The sequence below is a fragment of the Camellia sinensis genome, chromosome 2 (assembly GCF_055761805.1).
Source record: "Camellia sinensis isolate YWXY chromosome 2, ASM5576180v1, whole genome shotgun sequence".
Lineage (NCBI taxonomy): Eukaryota > Viridiplantae > Streptophyta > Magnoliopsida > Ericales > Theaceae > Camellia > Camellia sinensis.
In genome coordinates, this window is record NC_138962.1 from 118,459,909 (window position 1) to 118,487,840 (window position 27,932).

A 27,932-nucleotide genomic window follows, 5' to 3' on the forward strand; every position below is an offset into this window, starting at 1 on the left:
CTAAAATTTTGGCACCAATAGATTCCTGCTAGTTTGGGTTCCCTTATTCTTCTCTCGTCATGGACTATCAGTTCTTAGGGTTTTTAAAAGCAAACCAATTTGAAAGAAAGCTGAAGGTAATACTCTCTCTCTCTCTCTCTCTCTCTCTCTCTATTTATTATATAAATATTTATTGATTATAGTTGCTGTTTGTTTTGATATGAAGCATCAAAGACTATTTGTTGATCTCAGGTCCCATAGAGAGTAGAAAGAGATTCCAGAATTAAACCGTGAGTATTTTTCTTTGATTTTATTGGAGTGATTTGGTACATGTTAATTTCACCAAAATGTTATCTTTGATTTTTTGATTTTGATTTTCAGAATTAAACAGTTAAATATTTATTCCGATTTTGTTTTGTGTTATCTTTGATTTTCCATTGAAATCTACTTTGATTTATTTAGTGCTCCCATCTATTGTTATAATTCATTATAAAAAAATAAATAAATAAAACTTCCAAAATTTCTATGTGATAAACACAATCCCCAAATTTTTTGTCATGAATAATTTATTTAAAAATAGATACCTTTCAACAGAGCATTATAGTCCATTATAGTAGTTGGGCCCTCTTGTGTTACTGTTATGTTGCTTGTTTCTTTTCTTTTCTATCTTTGTTCCTTTAGTTGGTTGCTCACCAACACAGTCTGTGTGAACATGGTAGGGAATAGCAGTTAGGCCATCTTTGTGTTACTGTTATGTTGCTGGTTTCTTTTCTTTTCTATCTTTGTTCCTTTAGGCTTAGAAATTTTAGCATGCACATAACTCCAAAAAATCTGGACAACCTGGGGCTTGGGACTTCAGCAACCAGCAGCATGAAAATAAAAAATACCCCAAAAGTCCAACTAGTCCCTGCTACATAGACTATGTACACCGTCACTAATGGTAGACTCCACAATTTCCTAGTACAACCCACTAGGATAAGCAAAATAAAATAAACATTTTCTGATATTAAACATCTTAGACATAAGGTAATAACATAAAAAGCAAAATAATTGTGCTAGATGCACCTTTATTGATGATTAGTGGTGACTTCTAATTCAGGATTGTGTAAGATGTTATAAAAATTCCCATTTTTGGTTTTAGGATTGTGTCAGATTTGATCTAGTCTTTCTTGTTGCTTAAAAATAAAATGAAGTCTTGATTGCATATAAGAATTTTGAAAGATTGAACCCTTTGATAGATTGTGACGCTTGGACGACTCTATTATGTAGTCAAACAAATCATATGGATAAATATATCAGTGCTAGATTTTGTTTACAAGATTATTTTGTTAATGGAGCCTTTTCATTTGTAGACAACACTAGGCATTAGGCAACAACATTAATTAAATGAACTGGATAAACTAGATTATTATATAAAATAATTTGATAATCTTGGTGCATAGTTAGATCATTCTACCATGTGGGTTTGACATTCAACTTGAATCAGTGTGGTTTTAAATTAAGAATGGTTTTAAAAAATCAGCATCTGCCACTCAAATTTGTTCCTATGATTGAATTCAAACTGTGATGTACGAGTTTCATAATAAGTTATGCTATTATGGTTTCCCTTTACTGTCTGAAACATATACGAATATCACATGTCAATTTAACGTTTGCCACTTGTTGCATCACCCCTATAGAAAAAAACACAGCATCGATTAATTTTATATTATATTTTTTTAAAGAATGTGTATATGCTAGGTTTTGGATGTAATGCCCATTCTTGTTCCTGATTTTGTTGTCCTCCCCATCTACTTTGGCACCCGAATATCTACAGAAATAGTTCCACTCAACAATTTCAATATTTATTGATCCTTTAAAATTCATGACTAAGTTTAGGCATGTAAAATAAAAAACACTTAATTTATTTATTTATTTGTTGATAAATGTAAAAAACACTTAACTTAATACATAATACATGCAAATAAAATAGAATTTAAAGGATTTGTTGGTCGAAACCTTGATACAAAATTAAATAATCCTATAGCTAGTTGCACCTGTATTGACGATGACGTGTCACTCTACAATAATATTAACTACTTTGTCTTCATATTTAGAAAATAAATAATTATAATAATAAATAAATAAATACATAAATAAATAAAGGTTGTGCCCCATTGGTATTAACTGCTATCTTGTGATTAGATATGGCCAGGAGTTGGGTGTTAATTTCTGATAGATTTAGTCAGACATATGTAGATGGGGTGAACTCATTTATTGAATTTGCAAAGGCTAATTTGGGTGAGGCTAAGGAGATTGTCCATGCATCAATTGTTGTAACTTTTATAAGCAGGAGTATGATAGTGTGAAGGCTCATTTGCTCATAAATAGGATGATAGTATCGTAGACCACTTGGTTAGAACATGGTGAACTTCCAGAACACAATAACTTTAATGAAAGCAATAGTGAAAATGACGACAATCGAGATGAATATGATGAACTGATAGAGGACTATCAGATGGGGAATTGTATGGAGGGTGATACTCTTGAAAGAGAGGACGTACTACACTTTGATAAATTGTTAGATGCTTCCCAATGTTGCTTGTACCTAGGTTGCAAAAACTCAGATACTTTGTTATCATTCGTTATTTAGATGCTACATGTGAAGGTAGAAAATAGGTGGAACAATAAGTCTTTTGACAAGGTTTTGGAGATACAAAGGCGATTCCTACCAGAAGGCCATGTGGTGCCAGGGTCAATTTATGAGTGCAAGAAGTTACTACGTGACTTAGGCTTGGGATATGAGTCCATCGATGCATGCAAACATGATTGTGTACTATTTTAGAAGGAGAATGCTCATTTAGAAAAATGTCCCACATGTTAAGCATCTAGGTACAAAGTAAATGATAGCAAGGGTAAGAAGATCCCTCATAAGATATTGCGTTAGTTCCCATTGACACCTAGGTTGAGAAGATTGTACATGTCTAGGAAAACGGCAAAAGACATGAGATAGCATAGTGATAAGCATGTTGATGATGGTATAGGGAGGCATCCAACTGATTGTAAAGAGTGGAAGGAATTTGATTTACACTATCCAGAGTTTGCTGTAGACACCCCATTTTTGACCGATCTTAAGACTCAGATGTCATCGATTGAGCGCTCGGTGATGGTGCATGTTGTGCTCGTTTTGAAATTTTGGAATTTGGCTGAGAGCCTTACCGCCACACCTCAGGACCCTTTTGTGCTTTGCCTCGGTTTACGAACCAGGTCTTGTTTTCTCTTCCTGAAGGGAGGGAGAGGTCTTTTAGACCATCTCTCAGTGGCGGTAGACTACTTTTCGTGGTCGTAGGTCACTTTTTTCGTTTGGAGACTAGTTTCTGGTTTTTGGAGCCGTCGGTCGCGCGCCTCAGTTCAGGACCGCTTAACTTTCTCCGTTTGGCCCATTTTTTTGTACACACCTTGCTTCCTCTCTCTAGAGGGACACTGTGGCCTGGGAGACCATCTTTGTGGTCGCACGCCACTTTCGATGCTTAACGGCCTATTTTCGGGGCACCCGGCTGCGCGTTTTGACTCCCGAGCCCTCGTTTTGCATCCGTCTTGGTTCATTTTTGGAATGGACCTTGTTTTCATTGTTTGGAAAGTGGTACAAGGGTGGGAGACCACCTTTTCTCCTTGGAGACCACTTTTTCCCCACCGGCCAATTTTCTTGTCAAGTAACTGGTCTCCCTCATTTTTGGGCCACAATTGCTGGTCTCCCACCACACCACATTCAGTTGGGAGACCACCAAATGGGGCTACTGACCACTTTTTGTTGAGTTGACCCTTTTGAACTGGTTGGACGACCACCTGAACTGGCTGGCCGACCACCTGAACTGGTCGACCCCTTTCCTCCTGTTTTGTCTTTGTGAGTTGTTGGCAGTTGTGCCAGCTGGAAGGCACAAACTTCATCCTCTATACACGTGTATGGAGGATCTTTGGCCTTGGTTTTTAGCTTCTTGGAAAAGTTTTGGCCTCCTTTATCTATAAGAGAGGCTCTCTTCTTCCTTAGGGAGGGTTCAGAAATTTGTTGAAGGAAAAGTATATCTCCCTCTCTATATCTCTACACTTAGGCTTAGAAAGTGCTTGGTTCTTGCACCTTTGCACACCACCTCCTAGCCTAACACCTCCACCATTGCTTTGAGGTCCTTGGAGGTCATTTTCAGAGGTTGAAGGTCTGGATTTTTGGTCTCAAAGTTGCTGTCTTGCTGAGATACAAGGGTAACACACTTATTCCCTCTTTTGAGCTTTATTTTGAGCCATTTCTTAGCCTTATTTGCATGCATATTTGAGGTTGGTTGTCAAATAAAAAAAGCTTTACTTTTAAGCACTCTCCATGTTTGCTTAAGGTCATTTTCCTGTTGGGGGTCATCTACCCTCTTGCATGCTTCATTTTTCCTTATTTTGAGCCATGCCTTAGGGCCTTTGTGTTGAGCTTTGTTTGGCCCTTTAGCCACTGAAATCCAGCGGATTTTCAGTGGTTGGGATGTGGTTTTGAGGGCTAAAATCAGAGAGGGGTGATCCTTTCTCTTGTTGTCTTGTTTACTAGCATTTTTGGCCTTACAAAGGAGCCCTCATTTGCACACCTCCAAGCCTTATTTCAGGCCCTTTTCAGTGACTTTTAGGGCCTGCATAGGCTCTGTCCAGAGTTGGTTTTGTCACCTTGGGTGTGTCTCTTGCATGTGTAGAACAACCCCTCTTATAGCCTATCAAAGGAGCATATCATTCTTGCATGCATTGATAATGTTTCAGTGGGTTTTTGGGCTTTATTTGGCATGTCATGTCTCTACCTTTTGCTGGTTTAGTGGCCTCTTGAATGCTTCATATGCTTGTAGTGTAATCCATGTTCACTAGCTCACATTGCATGTTGTTTTGGCCCTTGATTCTAGCATATTTTGGCCATTATCCAAACTAATTTTATTCATATTTTGGGCTGCTTTAGCTCTGTTTGAAGTGTTTTGGGTCATGTATGCGTTGTTGTATATGGTCATAGTTCAATCAAGCTTACTAGCTTTGCATATCGGGTCCACTAGCATGCGTTGTTTGGGCTTTTGACATGATTTAGCATCATTCTTACCATGATTTCAGAGCATGTAGGGTTGCCATGTTCCCATGTTTTCCACTTTTTAAATGCGTTTGAGAGTTGTGCTTGTATGCCTCATTTTTGGGCTATTGCATAAGCTTCATTTTGTGCATTGCAAGCCATCATTTTAGTCCATTTTGCCACTGTTTTGGGTCTACATAGGGACTGTTTGGGACTAGTTTGGTCATTTGGGAATCGCTTTGCATGCCTCTAGTGTAATGCACTTAACTAGTTTCGGTAATTGTGCCATCCAACATGCATCGGGTGAGTTGTTTGCATGATTCGGGACCATCTTGTATGTCATTTTAGAGCTAGAACATGTGTCATTGTATGCCATATTTCATCCTTGTCATGCTTTGGTAGAGTTGCACTTTGTTCCTTAGGTTTGGTCCCTTGCATTTGTGCATGTTTGCATGTACCTTGTTGCCCCATTTTCATCATATTGGCCACTGATTTGGGTGTGGCTGAGGCTCACCCATCTTAGTTTAAGTCCATCTTGCATCGAGTATGCCATAGTATCCCTAGCATTGCGCATCCCGGGTAGTTAGTTGCATTGAGTATGCTATTTGACGTTCGCATTGTGTATGCTAGTTGAGAGGGGAGATTTGCGCCGTTAGTACGACCGAGCTAAGATAGGGCGGGTTGTGACAGACCTCACGGCGCCGTGCTATGTCCTCCATTGACAGGGCTGGTGGGTCTATTTTGCTCGGTCGAAAAGATCGGCTGACCGGGCGTGAACTAAGCCTGGCCGAGCTGCGACTAGAAAACCTTCGGCAGGGCACACAGCCAAGTGGCGAGGCTGGGCTACGGGTAGCTCGGGCTAAACTATGGACAAGTGAGGGATGGCACGTCTCTGACCGGTTAGCCGAGATGGGCAGATTCCAGATAACCTTGGATGAAAGTAGAACAGACGGAGGCCGGCATGCCTCGCGACCGGTATGCCACGATAAACCGGTCAATACCAGCTCGGCCCATAAGCATCACCCCTCTACCCCTTTGCCAAGGGGCAGTCCGGTGGGGAATAGCGTGGTTGAGTGCCTGTAGTGATAGTTCTTCGCCGGAGATAGGCCGGTCATGGTACTGCGGTCGGGTGTGCCACCTGGGCCAATGGCACGAGGGAGAGGACATCTGCTCCACGCATGCCTCAATACCGTTAGACAGTTCTGCATGTACTGGTGGGAGGACTAAGCCTTTACACGCGTAAGGTGGTGAGAGGCGAGCACTGCCACCTGTCTTGGAAAGGACAGCAGAGGTTGTGCGCGCATGATCTTGAGGCTGCATAGCCAGCCTTGAAATAGGGAGGAGGACGAACGTTAGAGGTATGCAACTTCTCCCCCAAAAGAAAATACTCTCTCTCTATCTGTCTTCTCCTTCCTCAAGTGGACTGACTTGATCGTCGAAGGGTCTATCCGGCACACCACCGCTGGGCAGCTCACCCTTTTTGTGTTACCAGGTAGACGCCATCAAGAGAAGCTTGGAGTATAAGGAGTACGGAAAGCAGAGGATATTTCGCCCCTGTACAATTGGCGCCGTCTGTGGGAAGTTTTTTGATACTCAACCCTTGTTCTTAGAGCTTCTTCGACCATTTCCATGGCTAACAACGGCGAAGCCCCACTGTCCGTCGTCGATGGCGTCACACCTAAGTACGTCCGCTTGAGAGAAGGTCCTCCAAATATTCCAGCCATGGCGGGCCTAGAGACTCCTTCGCGAAGTGCGCGAGACAAACGCGGGAGGAGTACTGATCGCTCGCAGAGTCCTGAGGGCCGCCGACGCCGGGGGGAGTCCCATGCGCAGCGCCTGGAGCACAAACTCAAGGACCAAGATGCCATCATTCGCAAGATGGCGGTGGAGATGGAGCTGCTGAAACGCCAGATTAAAGGGAAGGGTGTTGCTGGAGAGGGCAACCTCAGTGAGCGCACCCCGTCCCCTCGCTGTAGCAGTCGCTGCCAGGGGAGGACTCACTCTCTCTCCATCACCAGGAACTATGGGGTTGGAGGTTCCGACCAAGGAGAGGGCAGGTCCCTCTCTCGCGACAGCACCTACCGCCTCTCACGCCCGACGCCGACGTCGGGATCCTCTTTCTCCACACGTTCCAGGGACTTGAGGGATGTATTGGAGGAGAGGGCGTGCCGTCGGGAGGCTCGGAGAGTGCCGGCATTGTAGAGGTTAAGCGCTCCAGTTCGTTACAGTGAGGAAGTGGCGATGCCAGCCCCCAAAGTGATGGCCCCTGCGCTGGTGGACAAAGAGCTGGCACGACTTACTGCCACGCCGCTGTCTCCAGAGATTGAGAGTACGCCACTCCCCGCCGGATTCCACCAGCCAAAGTTCACTTTGTACGACGGCAAGACGGATCCATACATGCATGTGAGCCATTACCGGCAAGTAATGGTTGGGCACCGGCGGAATGACGCCTTGATGTGCCTTATATTCCCAGCAAGCTTGGGAGAACTGGGTTTGAAATGGTTCGAAAGGTTCCCGGAGGGGAGTATTGAAGGGTGGCAGCAACTAGCGGAAGCCTTCGTCACCAGATTCAAAACCAACACACGAACGCCGAAGGAGGTCGACCATCTCCTGGGCCTCAAGATGGAGTCTGGATGTTCATTGAAGGCATACAATGCGAAATACTGGGAAACTTACAATGAAATCCTCGACTGCCCCACCAATCTGGCGATCTCTCAGTACAAACAGGGTTTCCCAGTCGGACATAGGCTGCGAGATTCACTCACGATGCATCAACCCACAACCATGGAGTCATTGATGCAGCGGATCAATGAGCACATTCGTGTGGAGGATGATGCCGCCTCCACGACCGAGAAGGCTAATCCGGTCGCGGTGGACAGAAGGGTTGCGGGGAAAGTTCACTCGGTTGGGCAAGAGGATAACCGCCCAAACAACCGGTCGAAAGACCAGCGCTATGGTTCAAACTGTGATGACAGAAACAAGGGCCGCCGAAACGACCGGGCTGACCCTCTCCATGATGCAGTGGAGGATGCCAAAAGAAAATTTAAGGCGCGGACTGGGATCACCACGGTATTTAAAATCCCCATCTACCGCATTTTGAGCGAGATTCGAGGTGAACCCTTCATCCGTTGGCCGGCCAAGTTGGGGAGTGCACAGAGGGGCTTCAATTCAAAATATCGCTGCACCTTTCATGAAGAACGGGGGCACCGAACAGAGGACTGCTTGCCGCTCAAACAACACTTAGAGGAGTTGGTGGCAGCGGGGCATCTTGACCAATACATAGATGGGGGCATCAAGGCCACGCCAGCGGACCAAGCCGAGCCAAACGGCCTGGCTGCTCTAGAGGCCCCCCCGCAAGGTGTAATCAACGTCATCCACAGTATCATTGAACCGGCCAGGGTTTGCGAGCTGAGAGGGATGATCAAGAAGGCCGAGCACATGAGGGAAGTGCTCTCTGTTCAGCCCGCTGTGAAGAAGGGAAAGACCGAAGAAAGGGATATCCTTTCATTCTCAACCAAGGACTTGGAAAAAGTTCAGATGCCAAACAATGATGCTTTAGTAGTCACTCTTTGTGTCAAAGACTTTAACATCAAGAGAATTTTGATCGACCAGGGGAGTTCGGTAGAAATTATGTATTATGACGCGTTTAAACAAATAAAGTTGGAAGACAAGGACTTGGCCCCCGCAACGTCCCTTTTGGTCGGCTTCAACTCACAGCCAGAATGGCCAATCGGAAAGATTATTTTGCCGGTCAAAGTGGGATCGATCGTAAAGCAAGTAGAGTTATAGGTGCTTAAAGTTCCATCAACTTACAACTTGATTTTAGGCAGGGGTTGGCTGCACGCCATGCAAGCAGTTGCCTCGACCTTCCACCAAGTCATGCGCTTTCCGGCACCGAGCGGACTAATAGAGGAAGTTTGGGGGGACCAGGTGATGGCGAAACAATGCTTCGTTGCGGTAAATGGCAGCCGAGCGACCAAAGGGTTCGTCCAAATGATTGAAGGGCCTGAGGGTAAAGAGGTCCTTGAAGACGTAGGAAGAAAGGCCGAGGAAAAGTCGATCGAAGATTTGGTGGAAGTGCGCATTGACGAGAACGATCCAACTAAATTCTTCCTTTTGGGATCATCCTTGTCTAGCGCCGAGCAGATGGATTATGTCAACTTCTTGGTTTCCAATTTGGAGGCCTTTGCCTGGACGCCTTACGACATGCCTGGCATCGACCCGAGCTTCATTTGTCATCAGTTGAATGTCTTCCCTAATGCACGGCCAGTCATTCAAAGGACGTGTCGCTCAGTCTTGCACCATACTGAAGTGGTCGCAGAGGAAGTAAAGAATTTGTTGGAAGCTGGGGCCATAGAGGAGGTGCAGTACCCTCGGTGGATATCCAACACGGTGGTTGTTCCGAAGAAGAACGGCAAGTGGCGAGTCTGCGTTGACTACAAGACTGTCAACCGAGTTTGCCCCAAAGATAGCTTTCCCCTCCCACGAATTGACCAGCTGGTGGACTTAACCACTGGCCATCAGAGGTTTAGCTTCCTGGACGCATATCGTGGCTACCACCAGATAGCCATGTATAAATCGGACAGAGAGATCACGTCGTTCACAACCCCCAGAGGCTTATATTATTACAAAGTCATGCCGTTCGGACTAAAGAACGCCGGGGCGACTCTTCAGAGGATGGTAACGAAGATGTTCGCTCCTCTTCTGGGCCGAACAATGGAGGCCTATATCGACGACATGGTGGTGAAGAGTAAGGAGAAGTCTCAACACCTCGCCGACCTTGCAGAGATGTTCACCATACTTAAGCTCCACAAGCTTCGCTTGAACGCCACAAAATGCGCCTTCGGAGTCGGCACCGGAAAGTTTCTGGGTTTTCTGGTCACAAATCGAGGGATTGAAGCTGACCCATCACAGATCAAGGCCATACAAGACCTGGAGCGTCCCAACTCCACGAAGGACGTGCAACATCTTGCTGGGATGGCAGCCATGCTGAACAGATTTGTCAGTCGGTCTTCTGATCGTTGCAGGCCCTTCTTTAAAACTATGAAGTCCAAGTTCTTCTGGGATGACGAGTGCGACTGCGCACTAGCAGACCTGAAAGCATATCTCTCCTCAGCCCCTATTTTGGTCACACCTCAGCCAGGCGAAGAGTTGTACCTCTACTTGGCAGTCTCTCAACACGCAGTCAGCGCGGTATTGGTGCGTACTGAAGGCATCCAGCACCTACCGATCTTCTATGTAAGCAAGAATCTTCTCCCAGCCGAAGCGAGGTATCTTCCCTTGGAAAAATTGGCACTGGCCCTAATGATGGTGTCAAGAAAGCTGGCACACTATTTTCATGCCCATACGATAGTTATGTTAACCGAGTTCCCGCTTAAAGTACTTTTTGAAAAGGCAGACTTCACTGGGAGAATTTTGAAATGGGCCGTGGAATTAGGACAATATGACATCAAGTTCCGACCGCGCACCGCAATCAAGGCTCAAGCACTTGCCGACTTTGTGGCGGAATTTGCCCCTGGGATGCATCCAGGATGCCCGGTTGATTTGGTAGGTGCGGATTTAGCACAACCCATGGTTCTTGCAATAGAAACGAGTGTTGGTTCACAAGTAGGAAAAGGGACGAGCACGACCGGACTAACAAAGTCCGACGAGAATGAACCGATCAGAGACTTGGAAATGAGAAGCTCTCAGAACCCCTCTGACTGCTGGAAGCTGTTTATTGGCGAGATGTGGAAGCTCTTCGTTGATGGAGCGTCCAACAGATATGGGGCCGGGCTGGGCATCGCACTGAACTCGCCGGACGGGCTGATCATCGAGTAGGCAATTACACTCGGCTTCCCAGCATCTAACAACGAGGCTGAGTATGAAGCTCTCCTTGCCGGACTACAAAGCGCGCTGAGAATGAAAGCCACGGCCCTTATGGTATTTAGTGATTCGAAGTTGGTGGTCAATCAGGTCTCAGGGGAGTATGAAGCAAAGGACGAAAGAATGGCCAAGTATCAGGTGCTGGTACGCGCAGAGATCAAGAAGTTCACTGCAATAAGGTTGGAACAAATCGACCGCGAGGAAAACAGCACGGCTGATGAATTGGCAGGACTCGCTTCTGCTCAGACAACTTTTCTTAACCCCTTGATGATAGAATTTTTACCAAGGCCAAGCATTGAGGAACCAGAATCAGCCGAGGTACTTTGCACCGACTTGGGCCCTTCTTGGATGGATCCTATCATCGCCTTCCTGAAAGATAGAATTCTACCAGAAGAAAAGAAGGCGGCACATAAGATCCGGACAAAGTCAGAGCGGTTTTGGCTCTCCCCGTCTGGGGCCTTGTACAAGAAATCTTTCACCGGCCCGTATTTGAAATGTGTGCACCCCACCAAGGTGGAGGCTTTCCTCTATGAGATACATGAGAGCATCTGTGGCAGCCATACTGAGGGCAGATCCTTGGCTTACCGAGCAATTTCTCAGGGTTATTGGTGGCCACTCATGTAGGCAGATGTGCAGAAATATGTTCGCAGGTGCGAGAAGTGTCAGAAGTTCGCCCACCAGATCCACCAGCCGGCTAGAGATTTGCTCCCTCTCACAAGTCCTTGGCCGTTCGCGCTTTGGGGGTTGGATATTGTTGGGCCACTCCCAGCTGCACTGGGCAACCGTAAGTTCTTCATCGCCGCCACCGACTATTTCACCAAGTGGGTTGAGGCCGAGCCACTAGCGACCATAAGGGAAAAGGACGTGAAGAAGTTTGTATGGTAAAACGTGATCACCCGTTTCGGTATACCCAAGGCCCTCATCTCGGATAATGGCACTCAATTTGATGGTAAACTCTTTCGCGGATTTTGCGAAGAGTTGAAGATCGAGTTCTACAATTCGACGCCGGCCTATCCTTAGTCAAATGGTCAAGCAGAGGCCTCAAACAAGACCATTCTGGACGGGCTAAAGAAGCGGCTTGAGAAGGCTAAGGGCAAGTGGGCTGAAGAACTCCCTAATGTGCTCTAGGCATACCGCACTACGCCAAGGCGGTCAACCGGGGAAACACCATTTGCTTTGGCCTACGGCATGGAGGCCGTCATCCCTTTGGAAATTGGCATGCCAACCATCCGCTCTGAAAGTTTCCAGCCAGATCTGAATAGTGAAGCGGTGGCATTGGAGTTGGACCTTGCTGAAGAAAAAAGGGAGCAAGCATTGATCCACATAGCGGCTTATCAACAAGAACTCTCCAAAAAGTACAACAAGGTTGTGCACCCCAGGATGTTCAAGATCGGGGACTGGGTATTAAGAAAGGTGCTTGGCAACACAGTGGTCCCTAGCGAAGGAAAGCTCGGTGCAAATTGGGAAGGACCATACAAGGTGATTGGTCTTGCTGGTAAAGGGGCATACCATCTGGAAGATATAGATGGCAAGGCTGTCCCCAGACCATGGAATACGGCCAACCTTAAGGTCTTTTACTTTTAAGATGTAATTTGCTGGTGTTGTTTAGCTTTTTTAGACCTTCAGCCCTTTGGCACTTAATGTAAAGGATAGCAATGCTTTTGTAATAAAAAATAGCCCTCCTGTTGTTTGGAATTACATTTGTACAAATGGAATCACAAGGACGCAAGGCAATTATGAATACCAGGGGCAAGAGACCGACCTGAATGGGACCGGACTGATTTCCTCTCACCGGAATGAATGCAGACCGCACAAGCAGTTGGTGCATTGTCCAACGATGTAATTGGTGTATGGCCCCATTCGCATTAGGGTCGAGATAGTTTTGCTCACCCGGTTGAAATATTGGCGCCATGACCAACTCAACAGAAACATTGGTGTTTTGCCCAGTGTAAGGGCCGAGCTGATTTTGCTCGGCCCAGTGGACATATTGGTGTCATGCCCAATATGGAAAACGAGCGGAGTTTGCTCGGCAGAATTCGAAATGTTGGAATTTTGAACAACCGATAAGAAGCCGAGCTAAATTTGCTCGGCCTAAAAGAAATGTTGGCGACTTACCCAACTTAAAAGGCGAACTGATTTTGCTCGGTCACGTCGAAATTGCATGAAATTTACAAACTAATTAAGGCCGAACAGATTTTGCTCAAAAGAGTTAAAACGTCAGTTCATTTGAAAGTTCATGGAACTGAACTACTAGTTCTGATTAGAAAACGTTTGAGGTGATTTTAGCTCGGCAAACTGTACGACACAGCCGACCTGGCAGTTGTGAATTGTTAACAATTGAATCAAGGAATCCATGCAGATGCAAACCGAACAGAAATAGAAGATGAGCGAGCAAAAAGTCAAAAATCTTCATTGATAAAGGAAATTCAAGTACAAGACGGGGGGAACATAGCCTGGTTACATCATAAAAAAAAAGGGGGGGGAAAACGATCAATACAACTCTACGTCGACCGTTTGTTCGGCGACTTTCACAGTTTGCTCGGCCTCTTCCACATTGTGCTCGGGCAGGATTCCTTCGGCGTCATCGTCAATGCCTTCCACCACGGCAACATCCCGATCAGCCTCTTCCTCCGCATCTGGAGATGCTTCGGGAGGATTTTGTTCGGCTAGTTTCTCGGCGGCGGCTTCTTCCTCGGCCTCTTTCCTTGCATCTGTGATGAGCTGGTTTTGGGTGGCCTTGGAGTACGCCTGCATGTAGACCGGGATATAGGCAGCAGGCGGATTGATGAACATGTCAGAATCTTGACCAAGACCAACTTTCTCCACGGCAGCTTTCCAGCCGCACTGGAAAAAGATGTACTTGGTCGCTTGGACCTGCCGTTCGTAGGTCTTCTCGCCCTGCGCGTATCCCCGGTCTTCTGCATCATCTACGGCCTTGTCCTTCTCGGCTTTGTGCGCATCGCGCAGTTTCCTCAACTCGGTGAGATACTGAGCCTTCATCGACTTCACGGCCCGAAGTTTGTCCTCGTTAGCTCGATCAACCTTTTGGCTCAGGATATCTCGCTTGGCCTCAACTGCTTCCTGCGCAGCTTTAAGCTTCGCTATCTCGGCCTTTTGTGATTTATTCTCAGCTATGGCATCCTGCAGGCTCTGCCGCACTTTGATCATTCGGTTGTGGGCCAAATAGTTCTTTTGCGCGACCTGAAAACAAGCGAGAGATCGTCAGTATACGAAAAACCGAGCAAAAACGAGCAAACAGTTTGACGTAAAAAATGGAGACCTTACCAGAACTATGGATTTCATCGCCAAGTGGAGGACCTTGAGGTCTGAAAGCTCGTCATGTTTTTTCATATCAGCGGGCAAGATCAACCCCTTGGTCAAATTGAAACCAAGCGAGTAGTCCTTGTCCGCGTAGACAGAGTCTTCAGCAGAAACTGCTCGGCCCTGGTATTTGAACTCGGGCGCCCAGACCGGGGGGGTGGCTGGGCCCTTGGATTTGCTAGTCCGTGGTTGCTCGGTCTGCTCCCCGAGCTCGGTAGAGGCGCGTTCGGTAGAGTCATCATCTGCCAGATGCGGCCCGGTTTGCTCGTTCCTCGGCCGCTTCTTGGACCGACCAGCCGGCTGCTCGCTGGCAAGCGCCAGTACTGCCCCTTCTTGCTGCACGGCGGGTGTAGAGGATGTCCCCCCGGTTGCCTCTAGTCTTTGGGACTCGCCTTCTTCCCCGGTGATCAGGGACTTGATGGCCCTGATTTTCGCCATTTCTTGCTCGGCGGTGAGTGGAATAAGCCTGATCGGTGGTAAGTTTGGATCTGGTTCTGGGGTTGGCGCACGCAGAAAATCAGTAACCCGGCTCTTGCGCGGTGCGGTGTAGTGGTAGGTCTGATCGAAGCCGAGCAATTTCGAAGCCTCCCTTTCCTCGGCAGGATGGCGCAGCAGGACTCTGATGGCCTCTTGGTTGGCCCGGTAGTAGTCTGCTGCTAGGTGCTTATCTACAAAAAGAAGACAAGTGTTAGATCGACATGGAAAGTAAGTGATGCAAAGAAAATAGCACAGCCAGCTGAGCGACTCACCGGCACTGCCAAAATCCTTTCTAATATACCATCCCGGTATGGGTGCCTCGGTGTCCTCATAGCGACCGGACACCCACAAGAAGTCGTCGTCGTTTGTCTCCTTGTCCGGGTTACCCTCTATTAATTTTGCTCGTCCCTTCTTCACTTTGAGGTACCAGCAAAACCCGCTCTTATTTCTACTAAGACTATACTGATGGAAAATTTTAGCCAGACCGAGATTGAGACCGAGCCTCCGGTTCAGTTCGGCGACCCCGTTTATTATTTTGTAAGTGTTATTTGAAACTTGGGTCGGGCAAAGCCTTGTCTGCCTCAAAAACTCACAGATCAAAGGCTGGACCGGGAAGCGGAGCCCTCCCTCTACTATTGAAAGGGGGCTCCGATCTAGGTCCCCCCAAGGGGTGTCTCCCTTTTTGGCGAGCTTTAAGACGACGTCATCTGGGATGTTGTACTCCCTTCGAAACTCCTCCATCGCGCCGGGAGAACTAACCATAAATCGGTACTTCCCCATTTATCCCGGTTTTATTTGGTTTAGAGACTATCTCAGTCAAAAAGGATGGTGTATTTGCTCGGACCTTGAGCTCCACCAATGATGGTTCTGGACTGGCCTAGACGGTCCTAGTGTGTTCTGCATTATTAAAAATAATTTCCAAGGGTTAGCACGGCAAAAATTGCGCGGGCTCTTATTTCAACTAGCTCAATGAAAGTGTCACTAGTGTTTGGCCGGTTCAACCCCTACCTCGGCTAGACCGCTTTGTTGATTTCCTATCTCGGTTCGTTCCTATTTGCAGATCTAATGGAGTATTCAGCTCGGCTAGGGTATTCAGCTCGGTGCGTTCCTATTTACCAATCTAATTAAAGTATTCAGCTCGATTGCGACCTCAGTAAGAAGCCACAAACCAGTTTTTGCTCGGCTGTAGCTCTACCTGTGGATCTAAATGAGTGTTTAGCTCGGTTCTACCCAGATTTAAACTGTTCATCCCAGAAGTGGGGCAAACTCGTTCGAACCAAGGAGGAACAGGGGGCTCAGAGGCCCCTTCCGTTCTCAAAGTTCCCATTTGCCCTAGGGTGTACAAGTTCTACAGCAAAGAAAAGGGGCTCCGGTGGTCACAAAAAAAAAAAAAAAAAAAAAAAATGAAGCATAGTGGCACGGAATCGAAGAACATGTATAAAGAATTTCAAGAAACAGAAACAGAAAATGCAAGGGAGGGTAGTGTAGCTTACCAGGGGGACGGATGCGAGGGTGAACGCGACCTCGAGAGCTTGATTGTGGCCTTCGAAAGGATCTGAAATAGAGGATGTAGCACTGAGACAATAATGGCAGTGGTCTGGGGGGTTCGAAGGTTTGAGAGGCTTAGGGTTAGTGTGGAAGAGAAGGTGAAAAGTGAAGGGTTTTAGGCCCTTCGTTGGAATACAAAAGAGGGGGGAAGGAACCCCAAACGGCTGCGCCGTTTGAATTTTGCGCGTGCAGAACAGCTGGCTGTACGACCCAATGGTGTGAAGCCACGTGGCATTGGAAACGCAGCTGTCAGTACGGTGATTCGACGCTTGACAAGACTGCAGTAGAAATGACCGACCAAATGATATAGCTCGGCGACAAATATCGCCACAACCATGCTCGGCCGGGAAAGGATGCAATTCACTAACCGTTGGCTCGGTCACGGAGATAATCCCAATCACGATGACTCAGATGGGATTAAGGGGCAATTGAGAGGGGAGATTTGCGCCGTTAGTACGGCCGAGCTAAGATAGGGCGGGTCGTGACAGACCTCACGGTGCCGTGCTATGTCCTCCATCGAGAGGGCCGGTGGGTCTGTTTTGCTCGGTCGAAAAGATCGGCTGACCGGGCGTGAACTAAGCTTGGCCGAGCTGCGACTAGAAAACCTTCGGCAGGGCACACAGCCAAGTGGCGAGGCCGGCCTACAGGTAGCTTGGGCTAAACTATGGACAAGTGAGGGATGGCACGTCTCTGACTGGTTAGCCGAGATGGGCAGATTCCAGATAACCTCGGATGAAGGTAGAACAGACGGAGGCCGGCATGCCTCGCGACCGGTATGCCACGATAAACCGATCAATACCAGCTCGGCCCATGAGCATCACCCCTCTGCCCCTTTGCCAAGGGGCAGTCCGGTGGGGAATAGCGCGGTTGAGTGCCTGTAGTGATAGTTCTTCACGGGAGATAGGCCGGTCGTAGTACTACGGTCGGGTATGCCACCTGGGCCAATGGCACGAGGAAGAGAACATCTGCTCCACGCATGCCTCAATACCGTTAGACAGTTCTGCATGTACTGATGGGAGGACTAAGCCTGTACACGCGTAAGGTGGTGAGAGGCGAGCACTGCCACCTGTCTTGGAAAGGACAGCAGAGGTAGTGCGCGGATGATCTTGAGGCTGCATAGCCAGCCTTGAAATAGGGAGGAGGACGAACGTTAGAGGTATGCAACTTCTCCCCCAAAAGAAAATACTCACTCTCTATTTGTCTTCTCCTTCCTCAAGTGGACTGACTTGATCGTCGGAGGGTCTATCCGGCACACCACCGCCGGGCAGCTCACCGTTTCTGTGTTACCAGGTAGACGCCGTCAAGAGAAGCTTGGAGTACAAGGAGTACGGAAAGCAGAGGATATTTCGCCCCCGTACACTAGTCACATTGTGTCATATTGTTACACGCTTATGTTGTCTTGCATCGTGCATTGAGTATGCCATCGTTAGTTCATAGCATTGTGTATGCTAGTTACATATTCGTATGTAAGCCATTGCACGTTTGCATACTTGTGTCACATTCCATTATGCTTGCATGCATTGCATTGTAGTTAGTCATAGGGCATTGCATTGTGTATGGCATGTTCTTGTTTGCATAGTTGCATTGCATTCGGAATAGGAGTTAGTCTGAACACGGGAAACGAGGGACGTTTTGTACTCAAAGTGACAAAACGTGCCTCAATTCTCGGTCGCCAACATTCTTGACTACCCATGATGGAGTTGTTGGCTTTAGGTGTTAATTTGTGCATTCATTTCGCATTAAGTTGTGCAATTCGGTTCCTCAGCCATCATGCATCAAAATGCGTGATTGGTGGCCCGAGGGTCGAGACCTACACTCCCTTGAATTTGTACAATGATGGGGAGAGTGGTCGTGTACACATATGTTGAAAATACCTTGCCATGCCTCTCTCTTGCTCCTTGTTGCAGAAAACCAGAAACCAGAGGCAGAAACTGGTCGACCGACCAGCTTTTCTGGCAGGCCGACCACCCCTTTTGGTTTCTCCCACAAAAGGTGGTCGGCAGGTGGTCTCCAAGGCCAATAGCTGGTCGGCAGCCTTCCCATAGATCCCTAGGGTGGAGTTTCAGCCTTCTGGAGCCTTGTGCAGTGTTCTGAGGTCAATTGCAAACAAAGGCAAGTCGGGGCGTCGCAAGGGATTTCCGAACAAGGCAATTCAAGCATGCATGCATCCTTCATCATCCAAGGCAGAGCTGAGGTAGTCCGTTTCATGTAGTTTGCATGATAGTTTAATTGCTTACTTAGCTAATTTGTTAATTAGTTAGAGTTATGTAATAATTAGCTATAATTTGTTATTCATTGTGGTTGTGTAATAACTAGTTTAATTAGATTAGCTTAGATTAGCTAGGTGGTTCTTTGTATCATTTATTCGGACCCTCCGTCGAGAGGGCCAACTGTTGTAATAAGTGTGCGTGTGTGTGATGCATGTCTTCCAACCCGACGTCTTTCTCCATTTTATTTACCAGCTTATGATGGTTAGTTTTAGGGCATGTTTCAATTAGCATCCTTATGCTCGCATGATTGCATCCATTCATCTGTCTTGCATGCACCGGGCTCGGCGCATCATACTAACTGCATTGTATTTCAATTCCTATTTGAATACATGTATCAAATTGCATTTCACATGACATCTTAGAATAGCCGAGCCTATCTTAGTTGCATTCTTGCATGTGTTGCATTAGGTATCTCAGCATAGTTAGGATTCATGCATGTTTTCTAATTAGCTTCTTTCTTTGGCTTGGAGTACTCGGTAAGTGTTTATGCTTTAGCATCCTTGCATGCGTGTGAGTGACTGCCATGATAGCATGCTTACCATGAGGCTATGTGCTTATGTGATATAACTGTCAGAATGCCTGTGGGTAAAGGTTGGGTTGCTTGAATTGGAATAATTCGTCGAAACCTGTGTTTTAGCCTACTTGCGAGTAGCAAACTTCAATCCATTTTCAAACCAAATGGATATGCGATGCTTTGTTCCAACTTAGGCAATCTAGTCTATACTTGTATGTTGTGCGCATCACATAGTAATTGTAGGTTAATAACCGGAATAAGCGCACATGTGTTTTCAAAAACAAGATATGATGCTTAGTAGTGGCCGATCTTTGATCGGGCGAGCAGGGGTGCTCATGAAATGACCTTCCCCAATCGTACCCAAGTTCCTGAGCCGAGGCAACTTTGGTGATGACGGACACGTGGCCTTAGGCACGAGTCAGGGTTTCCTAAATTCTCCAAAAATAAAATATTTAGGTGGCGACGCTGTATCTGGCAAAGCAGTCCATGTTTGGCACTTCTTTCTAAAATCAGTTTTTCAAAACGATTTGCCAGATTTGGACTCTTTGGTGATTTATCGATCTCGCATTGCACTTTGCAAGATCAGATTAAGAACCGTGACATTGAGTCCGAACTGTAGTGAACCCAATGAACAAAACGGGATTTTCCTGGGACGTTCGGGCGTGTCTACATTTGCCTAGGAGACTCACAATGTTAGGTTAGGCCTAGCCACTGATGGGTTTAACCCTTTTGGGAACATGACCACTTCCTTAGTATGTGGCCTATCATACTCATGCCCTATAGCCTCCCACCTTGGAGATGTATGAAGGCCCCATTTTTCATGATGTCCTTACTTATTCCTGGACGTAATCAACCGGGGACTGATATTGATGTCTACCTAAGGCCATTGATTGATGAGTTGAAGGAGTTGTGGGAGAATGTCGTGATGACTTACGATGCCTCCACTGAAAAGACCTTTCAGATGCATGCAACTGTAATGTGGACCACAAATGACTTCCCTGCATATTTTGACTTATCCGGATGGAGAACTAAAGGTTATTTGTCTTGCCCTCCTTGTAATGATAATCCGTTGTCACGCGGGTTGATCAGTAAGATCTTGTCGGTAGGTCATTGAGCTTACTTGCCTGATAACCACCGTTGGAGAGTAATGTAGGAGAACTTTCAAGGGTATAGAGCAACCTGTACATATTGAAGAATAATTGTTTGGGTTATTTCTATAATTGACTTTCAAAGAGGGTTAATCCCAACCTTGGTCATTAAGAAACCATAAAGGTGTAATGCGTGTGTATATCTTTCTCATTGACCTCTTGTTTGTTTGTGAAGTTCTTTCTTTTTATTTTTGTATATAGCTTGTATTCACTTGATGCTATCTCTCAATAAAGCTTATTATTCATATATGTATATATATATATATATAAACCTATTTAATATGTATGGCTCTTAATGATTCCAAAAATGGCTCACAAATCTCAACATTATTTCTCCTTGTAGATCTTGTATTATGAACTTATTTAGTACATATGTCTATCAGCAATTCCAAAGATGGCTCACAGATCTCAACTTGTTGTCTTTGGCTCCTTGTAAATAAAGTGTTATGCATTTTAGATATTACTTGTAAATGTTACTTACAATTTTGATCAAGGCAATTCAACTTGCTGGTTTGGATCAGTTCATCACTCAAAATTGCAGTTGCAAGTTATTGTATTAATATTTACCAATTATATTTTTTTCCTTTTATTATTATCTTTATATAGCTTGATTTTAACTTCCTTAACTTATGGTTTGCTTTTGCAGTTGGAGACGACAGTGGAACGAATAAAAGCAGTTGATCTTGCAGCTGCCATGGTTGAAGAGATACTGAAACAAGGTTCTGTCAAGTGATTTGGAATGGTAAATGTCTCACACCTAAGCTCTATAAGCCTGCAAAATGCGGTTGACAAATAATTACGATTATTTAAAACATGTTTCTAATCCTCTAAGCACATGTGTGTATTTGGGTTTTGAAGCAGACCTATCCTTGAACATTGCTGCTCATATTCGTGGGCCAAATGTGAGCCTTACCCTCTCTCTTGCAATTGTGCATTTCTGATTGTGTTGCTTAGCTTGTGCTTGTTCTTTTATAAGGGGTATTGTATGGTCATATATGGATGTTTTGATTTAATTTCTTTATACATGAATTTCTTATGCATTCATCTGGCATTGATACCCATTTTTGCAGTTGCTTCTTTTTTTTTCCTTTTCTTTCTTTCTGTCATTTTTTGTTTGGTCCCTGTTATGCTATTTGGTGAATTTAGTTCAAAGTTTATATTTGTAGACACCTCATTTTTGACCGACCTTAAGACTCAGACGTCATCGATTGAGCGTTCGGTGATAGTGCATATCGTGCTCGTTTCGAGGTTTCGGAGTTTTGGCTGAGAGCCTTGCCTCCAGGCCTCTGAACTCTTTGTGCTTTGGCTCGGTTAGTAGATCGAACCTTGTTTCTCTTCCCTGGAGGGAGGGAGAGGTCTTGTAGACCATCTCTTTGTGGTCTACGACCACTTTTCGTGGTCGTAGACCACTTTTCTCGTTGGGAGACCAGTGTCCGGTTTTCAGAGCCCTCGGCCGCGTGCCTTGACTGGGACCACTTAACGTTCTCCATTTGGCATGGTTTTTTAACCACACCTTGTTGCCTCTACCTAGAGGGACACTGTGGTCCGGGAGACAATTTTTGATGCCCGTAGACTAGTTTTCGAGGCTTTCGGCCACGTGCCTTGCCTCCCGAACTTTCGTTTTGCATCCGTTTTGGTTTATTTTTGGTACAAACCTTGTTTTCCTTATTTGGAAGGTTGTACAAGGGTGGGAGACCAGTTCTTCCCCTTGGAGACCACTTTCCTCCTCGCCAGCCAGTTTTATGTCGGCCAATTGGTTTTCTTGGTCTTTCCACACCACTGTATTGTTTTCATGCTCTAGACTCTCTCCCACCATGGCCGACCATTTGTTGTCTTGGGAGACCACTTGTGGTGGTTGATCGACCACTTCAAGTAGCTGGCCGACCACTTCAAGTGGTCAGCTGCTTTTTCTCACCTTTTTGGAGATATTTTCATCCAGCTGGCACAGCTGGAAGGCACTAGAACCATCCTCCATACACGTGTATGGAGGGATGGCTTTGAGACCCTAAGCTTGTCCAATAAGCTTGAGCTTGGTTCTCTATAAGAGAGAACCTCCTCCTCCCTCCTCTCAGTTTAGTTCTTGAGGCTTGAGAGTTATACATATATACTTGTATCTATCTTGCTCTTGTTCTTCATTTTGTGCCTTAAAAGTGTAGCTTTACCACACTTTAACACACAAACACACACTCAAACACCATCCTTTTGTTGCTGAGGCTTCTTGAGGTTGTTTTTGGTGCTTTTGGACTGGATTTGATCCAAGAAAGCTGCTGGAGTGGTAGTCTTGAAGAGGTTCTACAAGGGTGAGCCTTTATCCCCTTAAACCCCTTGTTTTGCTTAAGCTTTTAGACCTATTTGCATGCTGATTTAAGCTTAACTTCCTACTGCAAAAAAGTTCTATTTTTCAGTCCTTAAAATGTTTGTTTAAGGTCACTTTTTTGTTGGGAGTGGTCTACCCCCTCTTAGGCCTTGTTAGGCCTTGTTTTGAGCCATCCCTTTTGGCCCTTGTTCTAGCCTTTGCATGACCTTTCTACCACTGAAATCCAGAGGATTTTCAGTGGTGGAAAGGTGGTTTTGGGGTCCCAAATACGAGAGGGTCATCCCCTCTCCTTGTGTCTTATATACTTGTCATATTTGCCTCATGTTTGAGCATGTTTATTAAGCTTGTGTTGGCTTGTTCTTAGCAGTATTTGTGGTTATTTTGAGATGGCATGCCACTATTTTTGGTTGTCTTGATCATCCCTTCCATGCATAATACACTTGTAGTGTAAATCTTATAAACTAGCTTTGTGTGCCTCATGTTTGAGCATGTCTTTCTAGCTTGTTTTGGGGCTATCTCAGTAGGTTTTTGGTGTTGTTTTAACATGCCTTAGATCTGTCTTGGGTTGGTTTAGTTGGCTCTTGCATGCCTTATACACTTGTAGTGTAAATTTCATAAACTAGTCTTGTATGCTTCATGATGTAGCATGTCTTTCTAGCTTATGTTGACTCCATTTCAGCATGTTTTTGGTGATTTTTTGCCATATCATACCTCTATTAAGGTTTGGTTTGGTTGATCCTTGCATGCTCCATGCACTTGTAGTGCAATTCCATGAACTAGCCTAATGTGTACCATGCTTTAACATGTCATTCTAGCATGCTTTTGGCTTAACTTCAAGAAGCTTTTGTCCATGTTTTAGCATGCTTAAGCTCTGATTTGTGTTGTTTTGGTCATGCATGCCATGCTTTGTATAGCTATAGTGCATTCTAGCTTGTTAGCTTTGTATATCAAGTCCACTAGCATGCATTACTTGGACTATTTTCATGATTTAGCATCATTTGTTATGAGATTTCAGTGCATGTTTCATGGTCATGCACTTGTGTCTTTCACTTATTCAATGCGTTGGAGGGTTTTCCCTTTATGCCTTAACATGAACCATTGCGTATGCCTTCATGCCTAAGCTTGCGAGCTATCATTTCAATGTGTTTTTGGGGTTATCTTGCCATGATATAACTCTGATTTTTGTTGGTTAAGTCATCTCATGCTTGGTCTTGGTAGGTGTAGTGTAAGCCACCTTATTTGCCTTACATGATCCTTGCTTTATGCCCTTCATGCTAGCTTGTCTTGGCTTCCTTCCATACATGTTTTAGTATCATTTTGACATGTTCTAGGACTGTTTTGGGTTGCCTTGGCCATATGCTTCATGTTTTGCATAGTTGTAGTGTAAGTGCCTATGCTAGCTTCAAGCTTTGGGTACCATAGCATGCTTCATTTGTGTTGTGTACATGATTTGGCATCATTTCATATGTTATTTTAGAGCATATAGCATTGCCATGTTCCCACTTCATTCACACTTTAAGTGTCTTTGAGTGTTGTGCATTTGTTGCCTAGCTTATGGACCAATGTGTATGCCATCTTGCCTAGGCTTTTGAGCCCCCATCTCAGCATGTTTTGGTCCTTTTTTAGATCTGTCTGGGCTCTGTCCATGGTTGGTTCATGTCTTTATGCCATGTATTGCATGCCCCTTGTGTAGTCCTCCTTGCTAGCTTTGTGCCTTTGGGACTCTTGCATGCCATACTTGTGTAGTTTGAATGATTTGGCATCATTTCTTACTTAATTTCAGTGCATACAATGTGGTTACACTCCCATGTTTATCACTCTTTGAGCACTCTTGAGAGTTGTGCTCTTATGCCTAGTTGATGGGCCTTTGCATTGTGTATGCATTTACTTTGTGCTTCATGCCTTAGTTTCATCATTGTGGCCACTGATTTGGACATGACGGAGGTCCATCCATTTTGGTTTAAGTCCATCGAGCATATTATGTGAATGTTATTACATTGCATCATATTGTTGCATGCTTATGTTGCATTGCATTGTGCATGCATTAGCATTATTTGCATGTCATTAGCTTTGTTAAGTTAATCATGTCACATTGCATTGAGTATGCCATGTTCTTAGCATTTAGCATTGTGTATGCCATGTTGTCTACATGCTTAGGTCATATTGCATTGTGTATGCCATATAGTTGCACTGTGTTTTGCATGTTGCATTGCATGTTTGCATGCTTGAGTTGCTTGCATTGTGTTTGGATTAAGTGTTAGTCCAAACACGAGAAACGAGGGATGTTTTATACTTGAAGTGATGAAACGTGCCTCAATTCTCGATCGTCGACTCTCTTGATCATACATGATAGAGTTCTAGGCTTTATGTGTTTATGTGTGTATTCATTTCATATTGATTTATGCAATTTGACTTCCCGGCCATCATGCATCGAGATGCGTGATTAGTGGCCCGAGGCTCGAAAACCACACTCCCTTGAGCTTGTGAAATGATAGAGAGGATGGTTGTGTGCACATATCTTGCAAATACATTGCCATGCTCTTTCTTGCTCTCTGTTGCAGCAATCTGGAGTCTGGCAGCAACAACTGGTCAGCCAGCCAGAAAAACTAGCTGGCCGACCATTTTTTCTGGTTTACAACAATGATAGGTGGTCGGCCAGTGGCTAGAAGCACCAACAACTGGTCGGTAGCCCTCCCACATGTCCCCAAGGTGTATTAGAAGCTTTTTGGAGCTTGGAGCAAGGTTCTGAGAACAGTTGCAAACAGAGGCAAATTGGGGCATCGTGACGGATTTCCGAACGAGGCGACTAAGCATGTTTGCATTCTTCTCCCTCTGAGGACATTGTTTTACTGCTTTACTTAGCTAATTTGCTTAGCTAGTTCATGCTTTGGTCTGTACTTAATTAGTTAACGCGCTTAGCTGTTCAATTTGTATTGTAATAGCTTAATTAGTTAGCTTGTTAGTTAATTAGTTTTGTGATGTAATAATTAGTTTAATTAGCTTAGATTAGCTAGTTAGCTTCTTATTCAGACCCTCCGTCGAGAAGGCCAATTGTTGTAATAAGCGTGCGTATGTGTGATGCATGTCTTCCAACCCCCATTTCTTTCTCCCTTTTACTTAAACTGCTTACGATGGTTAGTTTTATGGCATATTTCTATTAGCATACCTTATGCTTGCATGCGTGCATCCATTCATCTGTATTGCATACACCGGGATTGGCGTATCATACTAACTGCATTGTATTTCAACACCTATTTGAATACATGTACCAAGTTGCATTTCATACGACATCTTAGAATAGCCAAGCCTATCTGAGTTGCATTTTCTCATGTGTTACATTAGCCATCTTAACATGAACTAGGGTCATGCATGATTTCTAACTAGTTCTTTGTTTTGGCTCGGAGTACACTGTGAGTGTTTACGCTTTAGCATACTGCATGTGTGTTATTGTTGCCATGAAAGCGTACTTGCCATGAGGCTAACTGCTTATATTATATAACTGCTTGAATGCCTGTGGGTGAAGGTTGGATTACTTGAATTGGAACAATTCATTGAAATCCTCGATTTAGCCTACTTGTGAGTAGCAAACTTCAAGTCATTTTCAAACAAACGAACATGCAATGTTTTGTTCCAACTTAGGCGATCTAGTCTATACTTGTATGCTGTGCACATCACATAGTAATTCTAGGTTAATAACCGGAATAAGAACACATGTGTTTTCAAAAACAAGATATCATGCTTAGTACAGGCCGATCTTTGATCGGGCGAGCGGGGGTGCTCATTGCATGACCTTCCCCTCTCGTATCCAAGTTCCCGAGTAGAGGCAACTTTGGTGATGACGGACACGTGGCCTTAGGCACGAGTCAGTGTTTCCTAAATTCCCCCAAAATAAAATATTTAGGTGACAACTCTGTATCTGGCAAAGCAGTCCATGTTTGGCACTTCTTTATTAAAATCAGTTTTTCAAAACGATTTGCCAGATTTGGACTTTTGGTGATTTATCAATCTTACATTGCACTCTGTGAGATCAAATTAAGAACCGTGACATTGAGTTCGAACTTGTACTAGCTAGAGAACAAACGGAATTCGCGCCCTCGCAGACGCGGAGCCCGAGGAGTTCTCGGGGCACATCTACAATATTGTTCATGATGAAGATGAGATATTCTAATGCGGGACCAATATGTACATCACATTATCAATGAAACAAGAGCAACTGTCTTACTAAAAGAACGTGGTTCAGGAAATTCTGAAAGTGCATTCGGCGAAGGTTGTACTTGTGGTGCCATATAACCGTTTTGCAATTTGGATAATATGGATTGTGTAGCATATTGTTCTTCAAAGCACTGACCATATTATTACTGTTACTTTCTATTCTTGCAGAAGGACAGCAGCCACTGCATTTATACTTGTCGAGTAACAATCCAAAAAGTATTGAAAGTGCAAAGCTTTTGGCTAAAAATCTTTTGGATACAATCAGCATAAAGTTTCATGCCTTTAGGTAATTAGGTTTAATTTATGCTTATGTTTATAATAGAGTATATGTGAATATTCTCAATAGGAGAATTTTGTCCTCTAAAATTGCGTGAGGGTAACTTAGATTTGTTCTTTTCTTAATTGATAGGTACTTGGAGAATGTAAGCATTTTGGGTAATATGTTGGCATAACATTTTTTATCTTTTTTTGAGAGTTCATATGATGGCCTGTTTGGTGCGACTAAAAACTAATAATTAGAAAGCGGAAACTAAAAGCACCCATCCCGATAATCAACCTATTTTTGCCTCATTAGCTGTAAGCAAATGGCTGCAATGCACCAAACACACTAGCACAAACTCCTAAAGTTTAAAAAGAAATTAGCAGTCCCTATAAGCTGCACTAAACAAGCTGAGCTCTTAGAAGATAGATAAACTTTTTGTTTTTTGTTTTTTTGTTTTAATAATATTTACAATTTAGAAATACTTGTGTTTCATTGAGCATGTAGTATTCAATACTCCTTTTCTCTACAACAGTATTTTTTGTGTTGTTAAAGGGACTTTGTCACAATCCATAGGATTGAGCTACACATCCTGGGATCCTGCCATCAATCCTTAGCTATACATCCTGGCATCACCACAACCCTTCTTCAAAGGACTCTGTCACAATCCATAGGATTGAGCTGCGGGCATTCTCAACCAAACATGGTTTGCTATCCCCAGCCTTCGTTATCTAGTGGAATGAGCTATAGTGGATATTGTGGGATATATCCTCATGCCCACCCCTTTGCAGCAAGTTGCCTTAGCCCTTAGAAAGTCACATTCTCTTGTCAATTCAGCAGTTGCTCCTGCAACAACAACAGAAGCAAGCACAACAGCGAATTCTAGCGAGATCTTGTCTTATAAGGACAAACGGCGTCTGCATAAATGAAAGTTTCAAGAGTTACCAACTGCTTCAAAGGGGC

General features: G+C 44.8%; 3 protein-coding genes across 3 annotated transcripts; all 3 read left to right on the forward strand.

Annotated features, from left to right (window-relative positions):
- LOC114275490 (protein RIK) lies at positions 1–27,924 on the forward strand. The gene is made up of 6 exons (XM_082915484.1): positions 1–116; positions 206–269; positions 20,828–20,923; positions 21,040–26,765; positions 26,879–26,996; positions 27,525–27,924. The coding sequence occupies exons 4-6, from the start codon at positions 26,666–26,668 to the stop codon at positions 27,778–27,780; spliced, it is 474 nt and encodes a 157-aa protein (XP_082771610.1). The 5' UTR covers positions 1–116; positions 206–269; positions 20,828–20,923; positions 21,040–26,665; the 3' UTR covers positions 27,781–27,924.
- On the forward strand, positions 7,823–8,827 carry LOC145818975 (uncharacterized). The gene has a single exon (XM_082912949.1). The coding sequence runs from the start codon at positions 7,823–7,825 to the stop codon at positions 8,825–8,827; it is 1,005 nt and encodes a 334-aa protein (XP_082769075.1).
- LOC145818976 (uncharacterized) lies at positions 12,092–12,487 on the forward strand. The gene has a single exon (XM_082912950.1). It carries the CDS (start codon positions 12,092–12,094, stop codon positions 12,485–12,487), a length of 396 nt encoding a protein of 131 aa, XP_082769076.1.
- Positions 27,925–27,932: the final 8 nt, after the last annotated feature.

What these genes read in the sequence shown, in the direction of transcription:
- LOC145818975 (XM_082912949.1), top strand. Translation starts at nt 7,823, where the DNA reads ATGGAGTCATTGATGCAGCGGATCAATGAGCACATTCGTGTGGAGGAT.
- LOC145818976 (XM_082912950.1), top strand. Translation starts at nt 12,092, where the DNA reads ATGGAGGCCGTCATCCCTTTGGAAATTGGCATGCCAACCATCCGCTCT.
- LOC114275490 (XM_082915484.1), top strand. Translation starts at nt 26,666, where the DNA reads ATGCGGGACCAATATGTACATCACATTATCAATGAAACAAGAGCAACT. An exon ending in TGAAAGTGCATTCGGCGAAG is followed by an intron (nt 26,766 to 26,878) that starts GTTGTACTTGTG and finishes CTATTCTTGCAG; the next exon opens with AAGGACAGCAGCCACTGCAT. An exon ending in ATAAAGTTTCATGCCTTTAG is followed by an intron (nt 26,997 to 27,524) that starts GTAATTAGGTTT and finishes GTGTTGTTAAAG; the next exon opens with GGACTTTGTCACAATCCATA.